Genomic DNA, 25,478 nt, shown 5'->3' with positions numbered 1-25,478 from the left:
AAAATGTTTGTTTTGGGGTGGTTTGATAAGAGCCCAAAACTGTAGTTTTAACCCCTTAATAATCATAATCATGTTAGACCAATTATGTGAATAATAAGTAAGAGTTAATACCGACATTACGTGTTTTATGGATTTCGGCTTCAAAGTCCATTATGTGCGAAATGTGCCACTTTAGCGAGATAAAGGAGCAAAAGTCAGCAGAACTTCCGAATGCCATATCTTTAGACTCAGACTTTGGAATTGGGCCTACCTTATGTCAAAACGACCGGCTCGGAAATAGCTTTGCAATGGTCCAAGCCTTGACCCAATCAGAGGAGCAGAAGTGGACGAAAATTCTGTTGAAGCCGAATCTAGCTGAAGAGGCCTTTTGGATCGAAGAATTGGGTTTTGGGCCTGATTCTCTGGCCCAAAACATGGCTCCAAGCCCATGCACGATTTTTGGATCTGGATGTATAAAAACAAAAGCTTAGCTCTTTGTTAATGGTAGATTAATTAGTAGAGAATTATGGTACATAGCTTAGAATAGAAAGTAGCCATTAGAATAGCTTCTAGATCTAGATTTGATTGTTTTAATTAAGTTTAGTTTTAATTCAAATTCTTGTCTTAGATTAAAACTATTAGAATCATAGTTCTTCATTAGTATTAATAAATAAATGGCTATTTGTTAATTTCGATTTTGTCATTTCCAATTCTAGATCTAATTTCAATTCCTGTCCTTATTTCATTTTAGTCATTAAATTAGATTTCATTATTGTTTAAATTAAGTAAATTTCGAATATTGATAGTATGTTTAGTTTTAATCTAAATGGAAATGATTATGTAATGATTCAAGGCTAAACCTCCATTTGAGGGGTTGAGAAGCCTTGATGAAAGCTTGATTCCGTTTATCGTAGAGTCGCCGTAATTTCTATTCTACCCGAGAAATAATTAGTTCACCATGAGAATGGGTTTAATTGTTCACATGCTAGTTATGAATTGGTAGAAATGCCATGTGTAATTAGGGATTAGGAATAACCAATTGTTCTCGCGTGGCGATTCAATTCGGATTACTTATTATTCGTTCGGTAGTGGATTAAGTTGAGTTAAGGTGGAATCAATTCCCCTCTAACTCCCTATCATAGAATCAATGTAGTAATTTCATAGTTGTTTATTAATTGACTAGTTGTATCTTGTGGGTAAGTTGCATCGTAGTCTAGTTACTTATTTCGTAAAGCTCTCATTGACTTAAGACTGATTTCTTAGACTTAGAAAACAATCCATGCTAGGGAACTAGGAGTGGAACGAACTTCTTACTCCACTTAGTGCAATTCGCATTGAGAGTAGAAGCTTTGATAAACATAAGTGAGATAAAAGATCAGTTTTAGTTTACTTACGGATTGAATTCATCATTCATTTCGTAGGTAAACTATACATTTTACAGTTATCATTTAGTAAGTTGCCTTCAAGATCAATTCACCAATTCAATGAACTAGAAAATCAGTTTGTTAATCGTTTCCGCCACAATTGCAAGACGCCAAAGGATGTCGACTCACTTCTGAACATCAAGCAACAACGTGGCGAAGTTACGTACTTTTGTTACTAGGTTCAAAGGCAAAGCAGCAGATGTTCCGAAGTTTTCGATGGGATGCTTCTTTTTTCCTTTAAAGAAGCATTATATTATGAAAGAGACAGAAGTTCGAACTTCATTGTAAGGGATCTTTACCACTCTCTAATTAAAGATGTCCCTAAAACTCGATACGATCTGTATGTTAGGGCTGAACAACACATCCGTATCGAGGAGAACCTATCGGCGAAAGCAGCAAGGGACAAAGATATTCGGAGTAAAGATTTTTCTGAAAGCAAAAATTTTAAGCCGAAGCAAGGACAGTCAGATCAACAACATAACGATGGAAAGAATGACAATCAGAAGCAAGTCAATTTCAATCGTGATGGAAAAACTCTACCTGAGCTAAAACTGACCCCGCTCAATGCCAAGTACTCTGCTATATATGAGAAGTTGAAAAGTGGGAATCTTCTTTCCCCGCCATATCCACTTTCAGAAGATACCAAAGCGACAAGGGACAAAGCCTTGTGGTGTAAATTTCATAATGACTATGGCCATGAGACAGAACTTTGTCGCTCTCTCCGGGGTCGGATTCAGAAATTAGTGGAGAAAGGACTTTTGAACGAATATCTTACGAAAAACTCTCAACAGGCAGTTGCTGCAACTTATGAGCATGTCATTAATGTCTCCCATTCTCATGTTGAGTCTCTTTCCAAAAGTCAGAGTAAGAATCAAAAGCGTTTGAAAGTTAGTTATGTTGGTGAATTTAACCGTATCAACAAAGTCGATTTTGTCAAAGGAATCCAGACCGAGACTTCTGAAGAAGAGCCCCTCCAATTCACTGATGATGATCTCCGTGGTGTATATCACCCTCACTATGACGCAGTTATAATTTCTGTGTCTATAGGTGCTTCTCGTGTTCAACGGGTAATGATCGACACAGGGGCCACTTCTAGCGTCATTTTCAGTGGATGTTATTCTCAGATGCAACTTCGCGAGGGTATGATCATCGCCGAAGACAATCCTATCATCGGTTTTGATGGGACAACATCTTCAGCGGTTGGAAGAATTACCTTACCAATCAAATTAATGAACAAAGAAGTTGAGCTCGATTTCTTATTGATGGACTTGTCGATCCCACTATAACGCATTTTGGGCGAGATTGATACATTCCATGGGGGGCATGGTCTCCACATTTCATCGGTATGTCAAGTTCCCATTCTCTCGGGCATATTTGTAAGGTTAAGTAGTGACCGGTATCCGCCCATTCCTGTCATGACAAAGCAATGGATGACTATAAAAAATCTGAAGTTCGAGGTAATACGATCCTTGCAAGTGCCCTGCCTGATTCTGATTACCAAAGCGTGCCCTCCATCTATAATATTGAGGCTCATGTGCAAGGGCGCCCGACAGTGGATCGACTTTTGGAAGTACAAGTAGGAGATTCAGCAGAAGAAACCACTTTTATTTCCGCTGAACTTTCGAGTATAGAACAACAAGAGTTGGTTTCCCTTTACAAATGAAATAAAGCGTATCTTAAACGGAAAATTGAGGAAATGCCGGAATAGACCCTTCTATTGCCTGTCATAAACTTGACATTGATCCAAGTTTCAGGCCAGTTCGCCAAAAACCAAGAAGAATGACACCTGATCGGAAGCTCAAAGTTAAAGAGGAGATTGATAAGCTACTTGCGGTTAACTTTACCCGACGAAGTTACTTACCGAAATGGCTTGCTAATTGCTAATGTCGTCGCAGTTAAAAAAGAACGGACAAATCAGAATTTGTATTGACTTTACAAACCTTAATGCAGCTTGTCCGATTCATCCGTATCCATTGCCACGAATTTCCGAACTAGTGGATGCCACTTCGGGATTCCAATGCCTATCTTTCATGGATGCTTCTTCAGGGTACTACCAGATCTCTTTGAATGTTGATGACCAAGAGTTCACCGCTTTCATTACCGACCAAGGCATTTTTACTGCTACATCATCGTTATGCCTTTTGGTCTGAAAAAATGCCGGTGCAACCTACCAAAAGCTTGTCAATACAATTTTTTCCGATCTGTTGGGGATAATAATGGAGGCTTATATTGATGATATAGTCGTTAAATCGAAGCTTACTGGTGATCATCTTTCCAATCTTCAACTTGTTTTTGATAGGCTTAACAAGTATAATATGAGACTCAATCCCGCCAAATGTTCTTTTGGCCTCTCTTCTGGAAAATTTCTGGGATACCTCATGACTCGTAGAGGTATTGAGGCTAATCCTGATCAGATCCGTGCCGTTATTGATATGCCATCACCAAAAATAAGAAGAAAATTCAACGGCTTCTTGGTCGGCTTGCATCTTTCATAGATTTATTTCTAAATATTCGATCGTTGTCATCCCTTCTTCAAGACTTTAAAGGGGGCAGCAACTTGGAACATTGATTGTGAGATGGCATTGCAACAACTGAAGAAATACTTGGTCAGTCCTCCTATATTGACAAGTCCTTCAACGGGTCAACCGATTGGCATGTACCTAGCAGCTACAACTCAAGCTGTTAGTGTTGTTCTTTTCGTCGATGATGGTAGACCCGTCTTTTTTATCAGTAAGACGTTAACCGGAGCTGAGTCTCGTTATTCAAAGATGGAAAAAATGGCACTTGCATTGGTTCATGCCGCTCGTCGGTTAAAACCATACTTCCAGGGGAGGTTGGTCAGAGTTTATACTGAGTATCCCTTACGCAAGATCTTTCGTAATGCACAAGAATCAAGCAGATTAGCCGAATGGGAAAGTTATCTTAGTGCATATAGCATTGTCTTTGAAAGTCGTACTGCTGAAAAAGGACATGCTCTAGCTTCTTTGATAGCTGATTTTCCGATTGATGATTCTCCTATTGACGATTTCTTGCGCCAAGAAGAATCTATGGAAGACATTCTGCCACCAATAACTAATCGGCGACCAACTTGCAAACGCAATTCCTAATCCAATTGACCTATGGATTGTTTATTCGGATGGCTCCCATAATAAATCTGGTCCGAATTGGATCGCTTTTGTTAAACCCGGCGGAGAGAAGATTGAGAAATCAGCGACTTGGCCGCCGCTTCAAATAATGAAGCCGAGTATGAGGCTGCCGTTTGTGCCTTGAGAACAGCTTTTGAAGTCAGCTAAAAGCTCGATTATACACAATTCGCCTTGTGGCCAATCGGTTTGGCGGGTCTTTCGAGCAAGAGATGACCGTATGGCGGCTTATCTTGGTTTGATACATAGCCTTGCTCGACAATTTGATAGCATCTCTATCACTCAAAGACCCGAAATGACATACGTCATGCTGATTCATTGGCTTATCTCTCTGCGCCGTTAAAAGCGAAGAGTCAAGACACATCAACTGTGGAGTTCCGAGAAAAGAGCCAAGCATTGACTTTTACCGACAAAGAATTGCATGACTTGTATGTACATGAAAGCAATTACTTGTTTTTTGCTTGTGCGCTAACAGGTAAATACGACCCACGATAATCGCACCAATCATGACTTCGAAGCGGAAAAGGAGATGGAAAATTCACAACATGACCATACTTTGGATCTTCCATTAGAATCTATAGATCCATTTGTTCCTCCCGAATTAAACCCCAAACGGATAGTGAGTTGGTACATGAAGCGGATGATGATAGTCCCGAAGTTCCCGATATGATACTATCGAGCCGATTGATGATCTCCGATGCACAAGATTGGCGTTTTCCTTATATCCACTACTTGCAAGTTTCTTCACTTCGCCATAACCAAAACTTCATTGAAAGAATCAAACGCGATGCATGGAAGTTTTGGTGATATCTCATTCGACGGAAGTTTGCACTTATATCGCAAAGGCTCGGACTTTAACCCTATGTTGCGATGCCTCTCAAAACAGGAAGGACTTCAAGTTTTGGAAGAGATTCACTCCGGCTTATGCGGAAGCCACTCCAAGGGGCGAAGTTTAGCTCATAAGGCTATGACACAGGGCTATTGGTGGCCAGAGATGCAAAAGGATGCAAAACACCTATCCGAGGTGTGTGAGCCATGCCAAAAGCACGATAATATGAGTAAACTACATTCTTCGAGTTGCATCCCATGCTAAGCCCGTGGCCATTTGCCAAATGGGGCTTAGACATTATTGGTCCTTTACCTAAAGCTCCAGGTAGTATTCGATTCCTTCTTGTGGCAACCGATTACTTTACCAAATGGGTAGAAGCAAAGCCTTTGGTCCAAATCCATGCTTCCAATGTCAAAATGTTTTGTGGAGAAATATTGTTTGTCGTTTCGCATCCTCGCGCACTTGTATCGGATAATGGTAAACAATTCGATCTTTGAAGAAATTCGTCGATTACGCTAATTTGAAGATCTGGCATAACTTCTCCGCACCTTATCATCCATGAAGCCAATGGGCGGGCCGAAGCCACCAATAAGGTGATTTTGGCCAACCTAAAGAGGCGTTTTGACCGGCGCCAAAGGAAATTGGGTCAAGGAGTTACCGGTATGTCTTGTGGGCATATAGGACAACGCCAAAATATTCAAATGCATTATCACCTTTTAACCTTGCATATGGTGGTCTTTGAGCGATCTTACCTACGAACTGATTTCCAAGACATCTCGGTCGATTCAAGGGTTGAAACAGGTTCCAATGACACTACTTTGGCTCACCAAAAGCTCTTATTGATGAGGTTCGTTCGAGGGACTACAACAACTTATTAAGTATCAAAGTGACATGAAACGGAACTACGACAAGAAGATCCGTCCCTAAGTCTTTTGCTCTCAAGACTGGGTTCTTTGTAGAAACCCAAAGCTTATAGAATCGGGAAAGTTTGGGGAAAATTGGCAAGGACCCTACATCATAGATCGTCCAAAGATCTAAGGGGTCATATTTCCTCCGTTACTATTTCGGAAGAATAATAGAGAAGCCATGGAATGCTTACCACCTTCGCAAGTTTTACCGTTAGGAAATTTTTTTGCAATTTTACATTACTCCATCAATAACAAATCTATCCATCTATGTAGTTCGTTCTATTTTATCCATCAATAAAGCATTCAACATCCATTCTCTTAGTTTGGTTGTCATTTTACATTTCTCTATTCGATGCAGACTTTTTTACTTTCAACAATGTCATTCATTAACGTTCATTCTAGGGAGGTCATTCATATTATGCCTTTTTCGGTCCGAGTAAGTCGCATTCATGCCTACTTGACGGAAATCCGAGTCAATAAGATGGTTATTCTTGCTCGGAACAATTATTGCAATACTCCCAGAATACAATATCCGTGCTAATTCCACTACTAAGGATATGGCGTTGTGTTTTAGTTTGGTCCCGGTGCACGGGTGACGACTTTGAACCTGTGACAACTCCAACAGTTGTCAGGCCGTGCTTCACGTTCGGTACAAATATTTTAACACCTGAATAGCTAGGTTCATGGAGGACGATCATGTCCCCTTTGCTTTTCAATAACTTTCTCCAATGGTTCTATATTGGGAGGTTTTTCTCTCTACATGGGGGCGTCTCGTTCTTTTACATTCATAAATCAACAACACTAAGTTTTATACAGGTATGTTATCTGACATCACAATGATATTAAATAGCCAACACATACTTTATTTTCATAAACAGAATTTTTAGCTCTACGGTATTACATACTCGCAATCACATGATCATTGGTTTGGGAAAATCCAATGGTTTCTTCCCAACTTTTCGCATATACAACTCGTACAAATCTTTGTAATTCATCTTCTCACGTTCTAGTTCATCTCCCGTTTCTATTAAAGTCTCACATCGGTTGTCTTACGGACGATTCACGGTGTGCCATTTGCGTGATCTTGGCCGAGCTCGTTTAAATCTATCATTCGCTTGATATTTTTCTACCTCTTTTTTCGCACGTTTAAGTTCCCGATCTTTGGTCGCCACGAGGGATTTCAATTCTATCACATCTGCTTTTAAGTGTTTGTGTTCCTCCATTATCTCACGAGGCTTTCCCAAATTCTTCAGACGATCTCTCCTCCTTCTTCTTCCGTCTCGTTTTAAGTTTTGTTTTCGCCTTCTAACTCTCTGATGGTTCCGCTTAACGCTTTGTTTGCCTCTTCCAATTTTTGGTTGAGTATCTTCACTTTCTCTATCTCTTCTAAGGCATTGACTTCATTCGGAACGATATTTTTCTTCGCGACTTTTTCATGAATTTCTTTGGCCCGTACTACCGCCGTTTTAACCTGCGACAAAAAATATCTGATTTCATCATCTTTCAGACTTAAACACAAGTTTGTAATAACTGATAAAAATAATATTATCATACCTGGTTTATACTTTCGAAAATCATTGACATTGCTTTGTCATATTCTCCGAGGTTCTCCGTATTCTGGTCACATTTTTGATATTTTTCGGGCCCTTCCATTGGCGTAATCCCGGGCGATCCCTTCACTTCGTCTTCCAACCTTGAACATCTCTGTTTCATCTACCAATTTCATCGGATTAGTGTTGGACACAAATTTCTTTACCGTCCTAACGCAATAGTAAAAATCAACGGTCAACTTACCATTAACAAATTCTGTGGTTTTCCTCCATGAGTAGTATTACCCCTGACAGTACTTGCCAGTGGTGGTTGGATTTTTTGCTCCTGCATTTTGTTTTGCCGGTTGTTTTCTTTCACCGACTTTGTGATCTTCGCTGCACTATCTTTTGTAAGTATCGCTGTTTCGTTCTTTTCCCCGCCATTCTTTTCCTGTGTATACCAAACCAAAGCGAGATATTACATCTCACCACACTTTTACATATCTATGTTTTCTACGGTACATACCTTTTCCTCTTGATGCTGCGTATGTATTATATTTCGTCTGGGATGTTTGGTGCATTGTAGTCTCGTCCCTCGAGGCATCATACATTGTAACGTTGGTTGTCTCTCTTGGTCCCCGTTCGCCCGTTTTCTTGTGGCACATCTTCTTTTGTACAATTCACTTTTTTTGCTTGGCAAACTCAACACTAGTTCTCCCTGTGTTAACTCCGTTCCATCTTCTTTTTCACTATCGCTATCGCTGCCGAATATTGCATTTCTGAGACTCTTACTCTTCTTCGCCATTTCGCTATGTGTCTCCTTGGACCTATCGGGCCGTTGTTCGATACCCCATAATGTCGGAAATCAACGATATCATCAAAGTAGCTCAGATCTACCAATCTTTCGTCAGAGCATTCATGAAAGAAGAAACGAAGGTTGTTCTCTACTTCTTTGTCCGATTCAATATCTGGTAGTATACTCGCGTTTTCTGTTAGACACAAAAATAACTCGTGTTAGTCAACAGTTTACTCATAGTACTATTTTCAATACTTATGTTTTGGCTTACCTCGAAATTTGTTCGGCACTTTAAACTCTGTCGGATTCCACTTCCCTGCAAAGCGATGCAAATCTATCCCATCCGGTGTATACTTTTGGAAACCCTTTAAAACTTGTTTGAATCCTTTGAATTCAACTTCAAATTTTATGTACCCTTTTCGTCATTATGGCTTTTCGGTCATTATCAACGCGAAGATTTCTTCACCCCGACCTTCTGTTAAATTCATTTTGTAAACGGTGCGCTCTCGTAAAGATTAACCAGAACGATATTGGCAGTTGTCCCGGTGCAATTTGCCACCACTCCAGTAATTGCGCTATTTCTTTGCTCAACGGAATTGCATTCCTGCAATTTAATTGTGTATACGTCATTACTACTTCATCTTCTTCGACTTTCGTTTCAAATTCGTACACTTCCTCCATCTCAAATTTCTCGAGTCCTAGTATTTTCTGTATTTCCTTAAGCGACCATCGACGCGGTTCCAGGTAGTCGCTGTACCTGTCACCTTCTTTCCACCTCACCAAGTCTGCAATCGTCATCGAGTTTTCTTCTCGGTTATTTTTCGCTACGGTAGTTCTACCTGTAAAAAAAAAACCGGGTCAGAAAGCACCAAAACCGGGTTCACTGGACCATATTAAAGGAGCGCAGGTATGGTGCCCCTCCTTTACTGGTGGGCACGGTATCATGTTTGGAATATGATAAAGAGCGCAGGTATGGTGCCCCTCCTTTACTGGTGGGCACGGTATCATGTTTGGAATATAATGAGTATGTATAAACTGGTGGGCACGATATCATGTTTTTTTTTTAACACAAGTTTCAAATAAGAGGACACAGGTACGGTGACCTTCATTAGATGGCGCTGTACCGTGTAGTGCTTTTGTTAAAACAAGTTTTTGAATCTGGCGCCATCTGGTCTCGCCATTACATCGTTTTTTCAGTGTGTTTCGTTTCCAAACCAACCACAGTTTACGACCTTTCTCCAAACCAACCAAAGTCTATATCTAAGCAAAGGTTAATGGCAAGAGACGTACCTGTTAGTCGACACGGAGAAGGATCACAGCGCTATACAAAAGCAGTGTTGGCGATACTGCCGCAGACGCTTCACTCGTTTTTTACACCACGACTCCTTTCTCTATCTTACTTAAAGTTGGAGAGGAAGATTTTGGATCGGTTTACAAGGCTATTTAATGGGAAGCACGCTGTAGTGAGCGGCGAAAACAGACGGACATGCGTAACACAGTTTGCGTTGAGGACGTGATCAGCACAAAGTTGGAGTAGTGTTAGTTGCTGAGCTTCCACACAGGAATCTATACGGTTCAAGGTTTTTGTTTTGACAATGAGCTGACGATACTTGTTTACGAGTATTGGCCTATGGGAGCCTTGGTCATGTTCGTTTGGATGAGCGTAAGTGTTTTTCATGGATTGGGAACAACGGCAGCATAGCCACTGTTTATATAGGATTTACACGCTGGTTTTCCAGTGCTGGTGGAATTCCTCTCCAACTCCGACTTCATCTCTACACTCAATTCTTATCTTATCCGAACACTTTGAGTCCAATTACGGTTTAACTTCCTTTTATTATTATTATTACTATACTGCCCCTACGTTTAATTTTCAACGGTATAATCCAAATATCGCTATTCCGTTGGCACGCTTCATCGAATTCGGATTTCGCGTTATCACGTAACGCGTTCGGTACATTTTCGCCAATCAATTTCTTTTGCACTTTTATTTATGTGCATCTTTTATTTTATTTTTTACATTTTTCGGCCATCTTTTCTTTAACTACGTCATTGCGTCCCGTCTACATTTATTTGACATTATTTCGTTTCCGCTAATTCACGATTTTTCCCGATTGTACATTTTTCTTATCGTTTACGTTCACACGACACTTTGTTATACACTCCGCTTACTCTTTTATTATTTCACGTTTTCCGTGATTTATCTTCTCTTCTTTGCCATGCGAACTTTGTTCGCCTGACAAAGAGGGGGCGGTGTTTCGACCCCCACCTACGTGGCAAACGTCCATTAGTAGGGGTCTCTATTTTATTCATTTAATCAACAGGGCTAAAGCCCAATTCGCAATATCATGGATCAATGTACATGCCCATTAACTCATGTGTCTAAGGTTGAACCTTAGCCACATGGCTTGCCACTAATATACATTGATTTATGTCCGTGATTCATTTCTTATCAAAAAGATAATTATCAGTTGACAGTTATATTCTATCACAATTACTCAAGACACAAGATTACTTGAGCTACAAGGACTCTCTACTCTACCTCTATAAATATCAAACTATTTTTCATAAGGAACTACGTGGAAACTTGATCCCTAGAGAATAGATCTTGGGTACGTAGGCAGCCATTATTTGGTTCAGTTTCATCTCCCCCAACATCAAAATCCTCTGTTTCTTAGTGCGTTCGTCACCATTGCTCTCGTTGTGTTGAAGCAGTTTATTGCCGAAACAGTAGTCATGTAGTACCAGCTGATGGAAGAAAAGGTGGTCTCATAGTTCTATGGAAGGAAGATTGTAATGTGGAGATATAGGCAGCAACAAAAAACTATGTCACAGGCAAAGTTACAAATCTTGGCTCTTTATCAACTTGGGTATTTACATTTGTCTATGGAGAACCAATTTCTCATCATCGGAAGAGAGTATGGAATGAGTTAACAAGTTTAGCTTATCATATAGACAACCGTACCCCTGGATTCTTTTCAGGGATTTTAATGCAATAACAAGTTTAGATGAAAAAGAAGGAGGGAATAATATTAGAAGTAGAAGCATGGTAGACTTTAATGACTTTATAAATGGCATTGGATTGGTTGATTTAGGCTACAGAGGTTCGAAATTTACATGGTGCAATAATAGAGCATATGGAAGTCACATAATGGAAAGGTTAGACAGAGCATTAGCTACTACTTCATGGGTGGAATTTTTTCCAGAGGCTAAAGTCACAACAGTCACAAATGTTTCATTAGATCATCTTGCCTTTTTCATAAGTTTACATAAAGCCGAGCCAACCCCAAAGAAGCCTTTCAGATTTTATGAAATGTGGTTGAGAGATGACAACTGTAAGAAAGTTATTGAACATGCCTGGAACTCAGTGGAAGAAAATGAGAGTATGTCACTGGTAGCACAGAAGCACAAGGGAGAAACTAATGGTATGGAACAAGAGAGTTTGGGAATGTGGTTTTTGAGATTAGAAATTTAAAAAAAAAAGCTTGAGAAGTTGATGATTGTGGACATGAATGAAATGAAGTATCAGAAGATTCAAAGCTTGAAATCCAAGTTGGTAGAGTTACTTGAGTGAGAGGCTAGCATGTGGAGGCAGAAGTCAAGTCAAAACTGGGTAAAAGACTATGCGAGGAATACAAAGTATTTTCATATCTCCACTGTGTATATGAGAAGAAAAAATAAGATAGATAAACTCATGAATGAACAAGGGATTTGGAAAAAGGGCAGAGAGGAGGTAAGTAGAGTGGTTAATTCTTTTTTCACTGATCTTTTTTAGCACAGATAGCCCAAAAACTTATTCTTCTATCCTTAACCTTTTCAAACCTATTATAACAAGTAGGGAGAATGACATTTTGGGAAAGATACCTACTAATACAGATATATGGAATGTTGTCAAGAAGTTACACCCCCTTAAAGCACCAGGACCTGATGGATTTTAATGGGGTGTTTTACTAGAGTTGTTGGGATATAGTAGGGCCTCTCATCACCAAAACTGTAAAGGATTTCTTCCTATATAACATGTTGCCACTTGATTTGAATGAAACATTTATAACTTTGATTCCCAAAATCCCTTCCCCATACCACATTTCAAAATTCCGGCCCATAAGTCTATGCAACTTCACCTACAAAATCATTTCAAAACTCCTTGCCAATAGATTAGAATCCCACTTACACAAAATAATATCCCCTTTTCAAGGTGCCTTTGTCAAAGGAAGATTCATTGGTGACAACATAGGATTGGCAAGCAAAATTTTACATCACATGAGTAGACTGGATAAGAAGAAACAAAGATGGCTAGCTCTCAAATTGGATATGAAAAAAGCTTTTGATAGGGTGGAGTGGCAGTTCTTATACCAAGTTTTTGAAAAGCTTGGTTTCAGTAACAAATGGATAGCTATGATTAGAAAATGTCTAGAGACAGTATCATATAAAGTTCTTTTAAATGGTTCACCCTTGAGTCACATTCTTCCTCAAAGAGGCCTCAACTAATGCGTTATTTCTGATTGAACCTTTTGATATCTATGATTTATATAATTGATAATAAGGTGAGTTGATTAGTTATTGTGTTTGGAATCTTTAGTAATGATCCTATTGTTTGAGACGGTGTTTGTTTTGTAATGAAAATATTATAATAAATGAGAACTCTTAAGTGTTAAAATTCAGGGTAAAAGTGTCCGGTGAAAATTAAATGTGTCGCCCACATCTTTAGATCTCTCCATACCTTTTTGATGAAAAGAAATGTTTATGATTAATGATGTCATGTTAAAAGCCGCCTTAAAGAGGAACTAAGGCATTCGCCTTGCGGGTTGGCTGTATTCCTTGAATGTTCGGGAATGTAGGTGGGTATTCCTTGAATGTGGCGGGAATGACCCAAGGTATTCATTGAATGTGCCATGAATGACCTGTTAGTGTTATGATGAGTATTCCTTGAATGTGGTGGGAATGACCCAAGGTATTCATTGAATGTGTCATGAATAACCTGTTAGTGTTATGATAGGTATTCATTGAATGTAGCGGGAATGACCTAAGGTATTCATTGAATATGCCATGAATGACCGGTTAGTATTACGATGGGTATTTCTTGAATGTGGCGGGAATGACTCAAGGTATTCATTGAATGTGCCATGAATGACCTGATATTCTGTTATGCCCAAAGGAGGCTTTGTGATTATGTGTATGGAAGCCCAGAGATGGTTCCTTGCTTCAGTTGGTTGGTGCTTCTCACGATTGACTAAGCGAGTTCCAGGATTAATCAAGCCACACACTCTAGTTAGAATCAATCATTTTAGCAATTATCAAGTACTCGATCACTTTCTTGCAGTACTCGCTCATTTTTGGTTTCTTACTCATGGGGTTTTTTTTTTTTTTTTTTTTTTTTTTACTCGTGGGTTTTTTTGGTTAGGGTAATAGGTTTTCGGGAGAATATATTTCTTTTTTATTTTGAGGAGGCCATAGACAATTAAGAATAGATTAGGGAGAATTAAGCAAATGCAGGGAGGTATTTCTAATTATTATCACTTCCTTTTTTTAAGGAGCCACTAATATTATTTGGAGTGCAAAATAGAGCGATATGGTGAAGAGAGAGAATGTGTGCGAGCTTTTATCTTTATATATATATTATAGCTCTACCCTCTTCAATTGAGGAAGGTTTCTAGGGTGTCCACGTGTCATGGCTAATTAAGAAAAAATAGGAGATAAAATAGAAAACAAATATTTATTTTTATCCTTAGATATATATTATAGTTATATCTTCACCGATCTATTTTTTGGCAAAGACTCCAGTTTTTTCTAAACTCTATTATTAATTATAAAAAAGTATGATATAAATAAAGAAACAATCCCAAAAGTTTCACAGAGTCTCTAACTTTTCCTAAACACTATAACTAATTATGAAAAAACAACCCCATCTAGAGTTTCACAGAGTCTCTAACTTTTCCTAAACAATATAGCTAATTAAGGGGAAAAAAATGAGACAAAAAACTAAATTGCTAAAAATAATAGTTTCCACCGAATACGATTTTCCTAAAACCCTTTCGATTTGATGCGTCATCCACTGTGGGATTTAGACATTTATTCATAGTTAAGAATTCCAAAAATCACAATTCTGACCACAATAATTATGACATATTCCAATTCCTTAGATATATATTATAGTTATATCCTCACCAATCTATTTTTTGGAGCACTCGGAGAGACTCCAGTTTTTTCTTAACTTTATTACTAATTATAAAAAAAGGTATGATATAAATAAGGAAACAATCCCATTTAGAGTTTCACAGAGTCTCTAACTTTTCCTAAACACTATAGCTAAATACGAAAAAAAAAAAAAAAATCTAGAGTTTCACAGAGTCTCCAATTTTTCCTAAACAATATAGCTAATTACGAAAAAAAAAAAATATGAGACAGACAATTAAATTGCTAAAAACAATAGTTTCTACCGAAAACGATTTTCCTAAAAGCCTTTTGATTTGATACGCCATCCACTGTGGGATTTAGACATTTATTCATAGTTAAGGATTCCAAAAATCACAATTCTGGCCATAATAATTATGACATATTCCAATTAAATTTATGAACTTATAATTTTTCAACACTATAATATAATTTGTCAACTTTATAATGTTATATATTCGGCGGAATAACGAGATTAAGTTAAAGTGGACATTGGATTTAAATAAATTATATACCAAATCAAAACAAATTACATGTGAAAAATTAAATTATACAAAAAATAACATCACAAAATATATAATAGAAAATGAAAAAATAACGGCAAAACAATAATGACAAATATTTTAAAATATATAATACTGAATGAAAATAACGTCAAAAAACAATTAATGGGGAACCGAAAACTGGATACAAATACATCGAACTAAACCTCAAATAATATTTAACGTGAAATCGAAAACTGGATGCAAATACAAGTATTAAACTAATCTTAAAAAGTAATTAATAGAAAATTGGAATATGGATACAACTGCATTAAACTAACCTCAAAGAATAATTATCGGGAAATCAAAACTCGGATGCAAATACATCAAACTAACATAAAAAAATAATTGTCGGAAAATCGGAAATTGGATGCAAATACATTGAATTACCCTTAAAGATTTAATCAATGGGAAATCGGAAATTAGATGCAACTCCATTGAACTAACCTCAAAGAAAAATTAATTGTAAATTGGAAACATGATGCAAATCATTAGAACTAATCTTAAAAAGATAATTAAGATTAATCGGAAAATCGAAACCGGATGCAACTGCACTGAACTAATCTCAAAAAATAAACTTGATGCAAATACATTGAATTAATGTCAAGAATAATTAACGAAAAATCAGAAACTGGATGCAAATTCATTGAACTAACTTCAAACAATAGTTAACAGGAAATCGGAAACTAGATGTAAATGCAACCTTATCAAATAATAAACGAAATCGAAATCGAAACCGGATGCAAATGCATTAAACTAATCTCACATAATAATTAACGGAAAATCAGAAACTGGATGCAAATGCATTGAACTGACTTCAAAGAAATAATTAACAGGAAATTGGAAATTTTATGCAGCTGTATTGAATTAACCTAAAAAACTAAATAACGAGAATCAGAAATCGGATGCACTTGCATTAAACTAGCCTCAAAATATAAATAACGGAAAATCAGAAACTGGATGCAAATATATTGAACTAACCTCAAAACATAGTTAGTTGGGTTATATGTTGTGGGAATGTCTCGATAAGTACAGTTTTGCATTTAAAATGGTGTTTATCTTATCTCTTTCCATATGATTGAGAACTCTTTACTATTCAAGTAGCTTCAATATATATGAACTTCGCCTTATTAGACAATCTCACAAAACTTCAATCAAACTTCTATTATTAAACAACAAAATGAAGTTGAATTGAAGGGTTTATCAAAAGTGAGTTTTTTTTTAATGGAGAGTGAGGTTTTCACATTATAAGAAATTTGGATGAGTGATCAATATAATATCAATGTATAATCGTTCTGTATATTTGCAAATATTTTTCAGAATAATTAATATAACAACACCCATTCGTAGATAATCTTTGAAGATTCCACATAGTAAGTCATGCATATAATTTAAAGAATAATTGACGGGAAATCGGGAATTGGATAATCTTTGATGATCCCACATAGTAAATCAAGCATAATTTAATTTTTATGTCATGTTTGCAATGACACTACAGATGGATCAGTAGAAGTTGGTATTACAGACTACACTGGATAATTAAAAGAAAATCGAAACTGGATTCAAATACATAACTGAGCTCAAAGAGTAATTAATGGAAAATTGGAAACTTTATGCAAATGCAATAAACTAAACTCAAAAAGTAATTAACTAGAAATCGGAAACTGGATGCAATTGCATTAAACTAACGTCAGAGAATAACTAACGGGAAATTAGAAATTGGATGCAAATCCTTGAAAAATGTTTAACGGGAAATTGGAAATAGTATGCAAATACATCAAACAAACCTCAAATAATAGCTAATGGGAAACTGGATGCAAATGCATTGAACTAAACTCAAAAAATAATTAACAAAAAATCAAAAACCGAATGTAACTGCATTGAACTAACCCCATAGAATAATTGGTGAGAAATCAGAAATTAAATACAAATGCATTGAAATAACTTTAAAGAATCGGATGTAATTGCAACAAACTAATTTAACCTCAAAACATAAATAATCATAAACTAGATGCAGATGTATTGAACTAACCTTAAAGAGTTATTAACAGGAAATTAAAAATTGGATGCAAATGCAATAAACTAATCTCAAAGACTAAGTAACGAAATATTGAAAAATGGATGAAACTGCACTGAACTAACCTAAATGAATAATTAACGGGAAATTATAAATTTGATGTAACCTGCATTGAACTAACCTCAAAAATGAACTAACCTCAAAAAATAATTAAACGTAAAATCGAAAACTTGATGCAAAAATATTGAACTAACCTCAAATAACAATTAACATAAAACGTAAATTGGATGCAAAATCAGATTGAACTAACCTCAAAGAATAATTAACTGAAAATCAGAAACTGGATGCAACTGCATTAAACTAAAATCAGAGATTAACTAACGGAAAATCAGAAATTGGATGCAAATGCATTAAAATAACCTTAAAGAATAGTTAAGTGGAAATCGGAAGCCGGATGTAACTGTATCACACTGACCTCAAAGTATAAATAACTAGAAATTGTAAACTATCGAACAAACCTAGAAAAATAATTAACGGGAAATCAGAAATTGGTTGCAAATGTATTGAACTAACTTCAAATAGTAATTAATAGGAGATTAGAACCTGGATGCAAATGCAATGAACTAATCTAAAAGACTAATTAACTTAAACATCTAAAAACCGGATGCAAATGCATCTTGAATTAACCTTAATGAATAACAAATGGGAAATCATAAAGTGGATGCAATTGCACTGAACTAACCTCAAATAATAATTAACGGGAAATCGGAAACTTGATGCAATTATTGTATTGAACTAACCTCAAAAAATAATTAATGAGAAATTGAAAACTGGATGGAATGTACTACATTGAACTAACTATAAAGAATAATTAATGGAAAATCAGAAACTTGATGCATATGTATTGAACTAATAACCCTAAAACATGTTTGTATTACATGTAGGGGGAATGTCTCGACAAATATAGTTTTGTATTATAAGTAGTGTTTATCATAATTCTTTTATTATGATTGGAAATGTCTTGCTCTTCAAGTAGCTTCAATATTATTTTCGCTACATTTGGCATTCTCACAAAATATCAATGAAACTTCTATTATTAAACCTAACAACAAAAAGAAGTCGATAGATTTTATTAAGGTATGGTGCTTCCTTTTTATAGAGAGTGGTGCAAGAAATTTGAATAAGTGATTAATATAATTTTCATATTTCATAGCTATACATAGCTAACTAACTATGTATATATGCATAGTTGCTAATATTTTTTTAAAATAATTTAATATAAGGGCACCCGTTCGTAGGACGGGTTCGAAAGCTAGTATATATATATATAGATAGATTATATAGATAGATAGATAGATATCATTGGCTCCAAACTTGATGGTCTGTTTTTAGGTAATCGGGTTCAACATTTATCTTATTTTAACCCAATGGAGTGACGGATCGTTGAAAAACTTAATTACCAGGTGGGAAAAATTCATATAAAATCTTTTTACGATAAAACTTATCACCCAGGGAGTAGTTCCCTTGTGCAATCAAACAAATTATGTGAATACGAATATATGATACACTGTTGAAGTCAGCTTATTCTGGAATTGCCAGCATTAACGATGTGGTTGCAAATGCTTCCATTTGCTGACACTGTAAATTGATTTTGACAGGTAAAAACTCTAGATTAAGTCTTGCGCCTACCAATCTTTGCCAATTTTAAGATAAGCACAGATTTACCAAATAGCAACCATGAGTTTAGGAGTCAAATTTGCCAAAGTCCCTAAGACCCCACCTTTTATCAAGTAAAACGATTATTTTGTTAGAAGCCAAAGTTTAAAAGTAATCATATTGTAATTCACTATAGCTGATGCTTAAGATAAGCATCACGCTGCTTGTGAGAAGTAGAAGCACACTCAAGAACGCCAGTAGTTCTTTGATTTGTATTCAATTTCGCAGCTGTAGGGTAGCAAGGGATTTCTAAGTTGGTGTGGTAACCAGAGAATCCCTCAGACTGCAGCGCAAGTAGGTATATGGATAACCAAGAACCTCTAAAGGGTGACAAGTACCGTCGAGTGCTACCATTTATGAAATGTGGCAGGAGAGAAACAACAGATACTCTCGGGGTAATATAAAGACCAAAATCAAAAGGAACACAACACAATTAAGGAAACGATAATGAAATTCCATGGCCTACACATGTTCTAACTTCTTATAACTGATGGCATCAGAAGCTAACTTGTGTATTTAAGTGAACCTGTTGATAGCTGCGCAAACTGTTCTGTGCCGGTCATCTCCACATAGCATGGTATACAATTTGCAATGACAGAACTCTGAGCATAACTTTGAGCAAGGAATATAAGCACAAATAACTTCCACGTAACTTCGTTAAACAGAATAAGCATTAAAGAACCCAGCCTCCCTACAAGATATCACCGATACTCCAAAAGAAGCCTGTGAATTATCTATCCAGGTGGCTCACCAATCAAATAACACTTCTTCCTACTGGAAGTTTGAATACATATAGGGGGCAAGGTGCAGTACAAAAACTTAAATTTGGTACATTACATGAAACTATTGATGATCTCCGTTCGTACAATTTTCAAGTTCGAACCAGAGAAAACTAGATAGCTAATCCCAAGTATTTATTTATTCTTGAACAGACTATGGCTAGGTTCACTGAATCACTTAAGCATGGTATCAAGCTTAGAGAGTCGTATAGACCACCACGGCCTCCAATATCTTTTTCTCCAACTCAGTTTCTGCAACCCAGTTAGAACTTTGCCGTCTGAGGAGTTCTTTCTTCTCTTGCTTTTTTTCAGCCACCTTTCTTTCTCTCAATCTCCAATATTCCAGCTTCTCTGCCCTTTCTTTCAACTGCAGATACACCGTGTCACTTTCAGTGGACAGGTAAAGCCAACAGTACACAAAAGCACACAATAATCGACAATTAGGCATTGTAGCTTCCAATAGCCACAAAATGTTTTTTCACAAGATTTTAGGGTGGTATTGTACTTTCACGCAGAAATGACATGCATTGCAGGGTAGTCACGTAATCAGTAATTCAACTTAGTAAAATTATCTACTGGAAGCACAAAAACAATAAGTGGAAATATCATTTCCTTAAAATCAAATTTCTTAATACACCCACAAACACATGCACACAAGACAATCCAGATGGCCTGATTTGGGCACCAAAACAGATTAACATATGTTGGAAATGCTTCGCAGATCAACTAATTAATAAGAGGGCAGAAAAGACCTCAACACGCACATGCATAAAAAACCCTTAAAGATGTTGGATAATGACAGATGACATTAACTGAAAACTTCTTCCAAAATGTAGCTTCTCCTTCACATGAACATCTCATTCAGATACCATTAAGAAAATTGCAAGTAGCTCCTTATTCACATGTTTAGCTATATCCAGTGACAAAACAATTGAAGTGGTTCTCTGTCAACTAATCCCACAAGAAACTAACAAAGTCCAACAATTTCCAGTAATCTCCCATCCAACCAAGCTGTGGATGAAGGAGAGGTAGTTCCCTGTTCAATTGCAATCAATGGTTTCCACGCCCTCAATGATAATGCAAACAACGATATAAACTCAAGTGAGACACATCAACTCTTTATATCAGATTAAGAAGTATAGCATCCCAAAGATGATGACATGGTAAAACCTATACCAAGGAGGGTTTATTTGAGAAACCCACCCATTTCAGAGGTGGAGGCTATAAGCTTATAAATTTGAAGTTGAATAAAGATTAAGACTCCTATGTCAGGAAAATTTGATACAAGGAATATGGTTGGACGTAGGGATGTCGACCTCGCATAACATTTCCTGTAATTAAAAGTTTTGAGCAGAACTATTTTTGAAACAACCATCCAAAGATTGTGCTGAAGTTGAAGAATGCCAAAGGAAATGGAGTTCAAGCAAGTAACAAGAAGAAGAAGATATCTAATAGCATAAAGAGGAAGGACTATAATTGGAAGATGGAAAGACAAAAGCAAACCCAAGCCTATGATGGCTTGAATGCCTATTAGTCTATTACTGTACTTCATCCTAATATGAATAAAATACAAACACCGCATGGCTTTTGGGTATAAAGAAACAATGAGTGAACTAGAAAGAGTTAAAGAGAGATTTTCGACAACAATTGAGTTGAAAACTTGCATTTTCAATGGTGCTAAAGTTCTGTATTGGCTGGTGGGTTTAAGAAAGATGCTTAAAGACGTCTTGACGCCTCTTGGATAAATTTATAGAAGGTACAACCTTTGAAATGTGTCTTTTCACAATTGTTTAGTTTAGTGTAACACAATTTAACTTGAATGCAACAGCAAGTGGTGATCCCACGACATTGTTTCAAATGTGCCTCTTACTGGTTTGTCTTCGTGAATAATACTCTTCTTTTCAACACAATATGGACACAGTCACATAGGTGCCAACTAGCTAAGTTGGTAAAGCCTTTGGGTGAAGATACCAGATACCAGAGGTCTTGGGGATCAAACCCTGCCAGCATCCATGAGTTACTGATCTCATTTAAAATAGGCTTGCCACTCAAATATATTTAACTATATTTATAGACAGAAAAATAGCCTAATCCAATAAAAACCTAATCACTTATCTTGGTCCTCAATGGGTTTTACGGAACACGTTAAACTGTACTGAGAAAATGCTAAAGTGGTTTAGTTATCCAACTAAAAAATTGTATTCCAATCACAACACTTACAGATCTTACCTTCTTTTATCCAAAAATACAAACAACGGTGTTAGACCGCCGATTACTCAAAGGCCAGAATTTTATAACTATCAACAGGATGCCTGGGGATAAAACACAGGTGATATATCTTAGTTAGAGTTCTTGCAGATGATAAGTGTGTTTGTGATGATGCACATGACAAAATTGGACTACTTATTCAGTAAACTGAGTAGATATCCTGGTATCCAGGCGTACAACGCTGGAAGGTATTAGACACGGTCCTCATTGTTTAAGACCTTTTTTTTTCGTTTTTTAATAAGTAAAAGATACATATTGATGTAATCAGCAAATTCCGAGTACATTAACTATAGTAACTAGACAGTATCTCCTCTAGCCCCCAGTCCCACTAAACCCAAAAGGCAAAAACCAAACAGAACAACAGCACAGAAAACAGTTGAAATGGATATCAAACTTGAGCAAGCAGCAGGAAGGTTACAGCTTCCCTGCTTCTTCCTTTGATGTTTGAACTCCATCTTTGAGGCCTAACCCCACTCCTCATCCTAATCACTCCCGCAAATAAATGAAATTTAGGTGATCATCCTCCTCGTCATCGTTCCCATATCTACATATTTTCTGATCTCCCAGTCCCCTTAAACCCAAAAGGCACAGAACAAATAGATTAACAGCACAAAAAACAGTTGAAATGGCTATCGAACTCGAGCAAGCAGCAGGAAGGTTACAGCTTTCCTGCTTCCGAAGTTTGAACCCACTCCTTGTCCATATCACTCCCGCAAATAAATGAAATTTAAGTGGATCATCATTCATCCTCCTTGTCATCGTTCCCATATCTAAATATTTTCTGATCTCCCAGTCCCATTAAACCCAAAAGGAAACAAATAGAATAACAGCACAAAAAACAGTTGAAATGGATATCAAACTCGAGCAAGTAGCAGGAAGGCTTCCATGGTTCCTTTGAAGTTTGAACTCCATCTTTGAGGCGTAACCCCACTCCTTGTTCGATTCACACCCGCGAGGAAAATTAGGTGATCCTCCTTCTCGTTGTTGTTTCCATATCTTCAAATTTTCTGATCTCCTCCGTGACCCGACCCGACACCCCCCGCCCCCCACAAAAAAAAAATCAAGCTCTTCCTCTCTATACCTTCAATCAAAGAATTCATTTCCTTCCTGTTAGTCGCTACATTAATCCCCAATTGTTGACAAAAACTCATCAAATTGTCTTCAGCTTCCATCAGACACATCACTTGTTTACCCTAATTGAACGCTTCTATTGCCAGAGGCGGGTAAGCCACAAGAAAATAGTATATCCCTTTGGCAATGGGTCGCCATACAGAATCACATTGTGTGGATGTCATACTAGTAAGGCTTCTACCTAACCCTTGATGGAAACACTTCGATGATATACCTTATCATACCTATCTCCAACACCTTGACTTTTCGGACTTAATGGTGTACCCACAACACAAACAACACTAATACTCAAATAAATTTCACACTAAAACATTAATAAAATTCCATATAAAAACAAAGGGGCAATAATAATAAAAAAAAAAAACATACAATTGTTTGACGAAACTCCTCATCAACAACTTTCCGTTCAGAAGCTTTCTCTTTAGCCAAAGCAGCTTTCTTAGCTTTCCTTTCTTCTTTCTCAACTCTCATTTTCTCTTTCTTAGCTTCATCTTTCCTCTGCTTTTCTTGTCTCTGAAATTCCATTTCATAAAAATACTCTTTCCTCAATTCTCTCACTTGTTTTGCATAATCTCTTCTAAGCATTGCTAGTTTTGCTTCGGCTTCTTTCGGGTCTTTTGATGATGGGGCCCAACTTCCTAAAAACTCGCATGGTTTTGAATATTCTTGGTCGCGGTGTAAAGGGGTTCGTGATGTTGACATGTAACGACTATATGTTTGTGGAAAAAGTGATTTGAGGAGTGGAAATGATGACTGCTTCACTAGTTTTCGAGCGGCCGCCATTTTTCTTTTGTTTGTGTTCCCGAGTGAACTGAAATGTTTTTGTTTCACTTATGAAACATTAATGGCCTTTTTATTGGGCTTTTCTCAGGAGACAATAATGGGTTTGGCTTCTTCAGTGCGCGAGCTGTTTTGCTACGCACGTTTTTGGGCCACTCATTTTACAACTTACAACCGGTTGTTTAGGTGGCATTAAAGGAGGGGAGGGGTTAAAAAGGTATATCACTCCGGATTATTAGCGGGAAAAAAAAGAAATCATACGAGGAAGCGCATCCAGAAAATAAGAAAGTTATAGTGGGAATTTTCTCTTCGATTCGCGTGTCTTTAGATGGTAAAGTAATGCAGAACTTTCTTCTTCCTCTTCTTCTTTAGATGGTAGAATTATTGGACGGTTGGAAGAACTATGGAGTACTTAGTGATTTAGTGTTTCTTCAGGTTAGTTGATTTCATCATTTTTTTTTTTTTTTAATTGGTGTGGCTACTCAGTATTAATTTGATTAATTATTCGAAACTTTGACCATTTAGAATGCGACTATTTGATACATAGTTAAATAAAAATAATGAATATTTGGAATTTTTTTTAACAAATGAGTGTATACACACCGAAAAAAAATGAATATAATAGAAATAACATGGGAAATTAAATAGAGGATATGTTGAGTGAGTTGATTTGTAATTATTATTGATCAAACTTATTTAATGTGCTTTGCACTATGTAGAGAAACCGCATTCGAAATGCCTGTTGGTGGTTTATGTTGTTTTAAGTATGGATTTGTAATAGGTTATATTACAAGGATCATCTTCTTTGAATGTTTAAGATGCTTGAACGAGTTTACTATCTCTTTAATTGTTGTTTGGATAACCAATACGAAATTATATTATAATCTTAAACTGATATATACCTTAACCAATAATTCAATAATTTTTCTCAATACGTCGTCAAAGTTTAAACTTAACCTATCATTGGATTGGAGGTCACCGATAGTATTTGTGAGCATAGGTGCTCTACTAGTTGTCCTAATATTACTCAAGCTTTGACTTATAGCTCGGTGTATAAGCAAGTTGTAGGAATGCCCCTTAACTAGGAAAACTCTACTCATTAGCAGAAATTAAATCATTCTCTGGCAAAACTCAATTGAACATTTAATTTCTTACTGAAAAAATAATTGAATTCTTACGTTTCCATAGCACCATAATTGAATGGAAGACAACTGCTTTTCATAGTTGTTAAGTGAATAGACTCATTTGTTTAGTTCAGGATATATAGCCTCATTGAAATTGGTGAAATATTGCCAGATTCTTGAACCATTTCAATAGCCATCCCATATTTTATTAGCAAATATACATTCCCATATGAGGCTCCATATCTTGCTGGCAACAAGGACGTCTCAGCTCAATGCTATTTTGACACAATGGCACCTATGCTTTTAGCAGCAAGGCTTGCATGTTCTGTCTGATTTTTATAC

The 25,478-nt window shown here is 36.8% G+C and overlaps 1 protein-coding gene across 1 annotated transcript; it reads right to left on the bottom strand.

Annotated features, from left to right (window-relative positions):
- Positions 1 to 19,682: 19,682 nt before the first annotated feature.
- Positions 19,683 to 24,162, bottom strand: LOC147503557 (stress response NST1-like protein). Its single transcript, XM_086556850.1, has 2 exons — positions 23,602 to 24,162; positions 19,683 to 20,200 (listed from the first exon to the last, which is right to left on the bottom strand). Exons 1-2 carry the CDS (start codon positions 24,013 to 24,015, stop codon positions 20,030 to 20,032), a joined length of 585 nt encoding a protein of 194 aa, XP_086412976.1. The 5' UTR covers positions 24,016 to 24,162; the 3' UTR covers positions 19,683 to 20,029.
- Positions 24,163 to 25,478: the final 1,316 nt, after the last annotated feature.

The sequence above is a fragment of the Coptis chinensis genome, chromosome 4 (genome assembly GCF_015680905.1).
Source record: "Coptis chinensis isolate HL-2020 chromosome 4, ASM1568090v1, whole genome shotgun sequence".
In the NCBI taxonomy this organism is placed as follows: domain Eukaryota; kingdom Viridiplantae; phylum Streptophyta; class Magnoliopsida; order Ranunculales; family Ranunculaceae; genus Coptis; species Coptis chinensis.
Note: the sequence above shows the minus strand (reverse complement) of the source record. Positions and strands in the feature narration are given on the sequence as shown.

Coding starts and splice junctions, on each gene's coding strand:
- LOC147503557 (XM_086556850.1), bottom strand. CDS start 24,015: ATGGCGGCCGCTCGAAAACTAGTGAAGCAGTCATCATTTCCACTCCTC. Junction 20,201..23,601: donor AGGAGTTTCGTCAAACAATT/GTATGTTTTTTT, acceptor GTGTATCTGCAG/TTGAAAGAAAGGGCAGAGAA.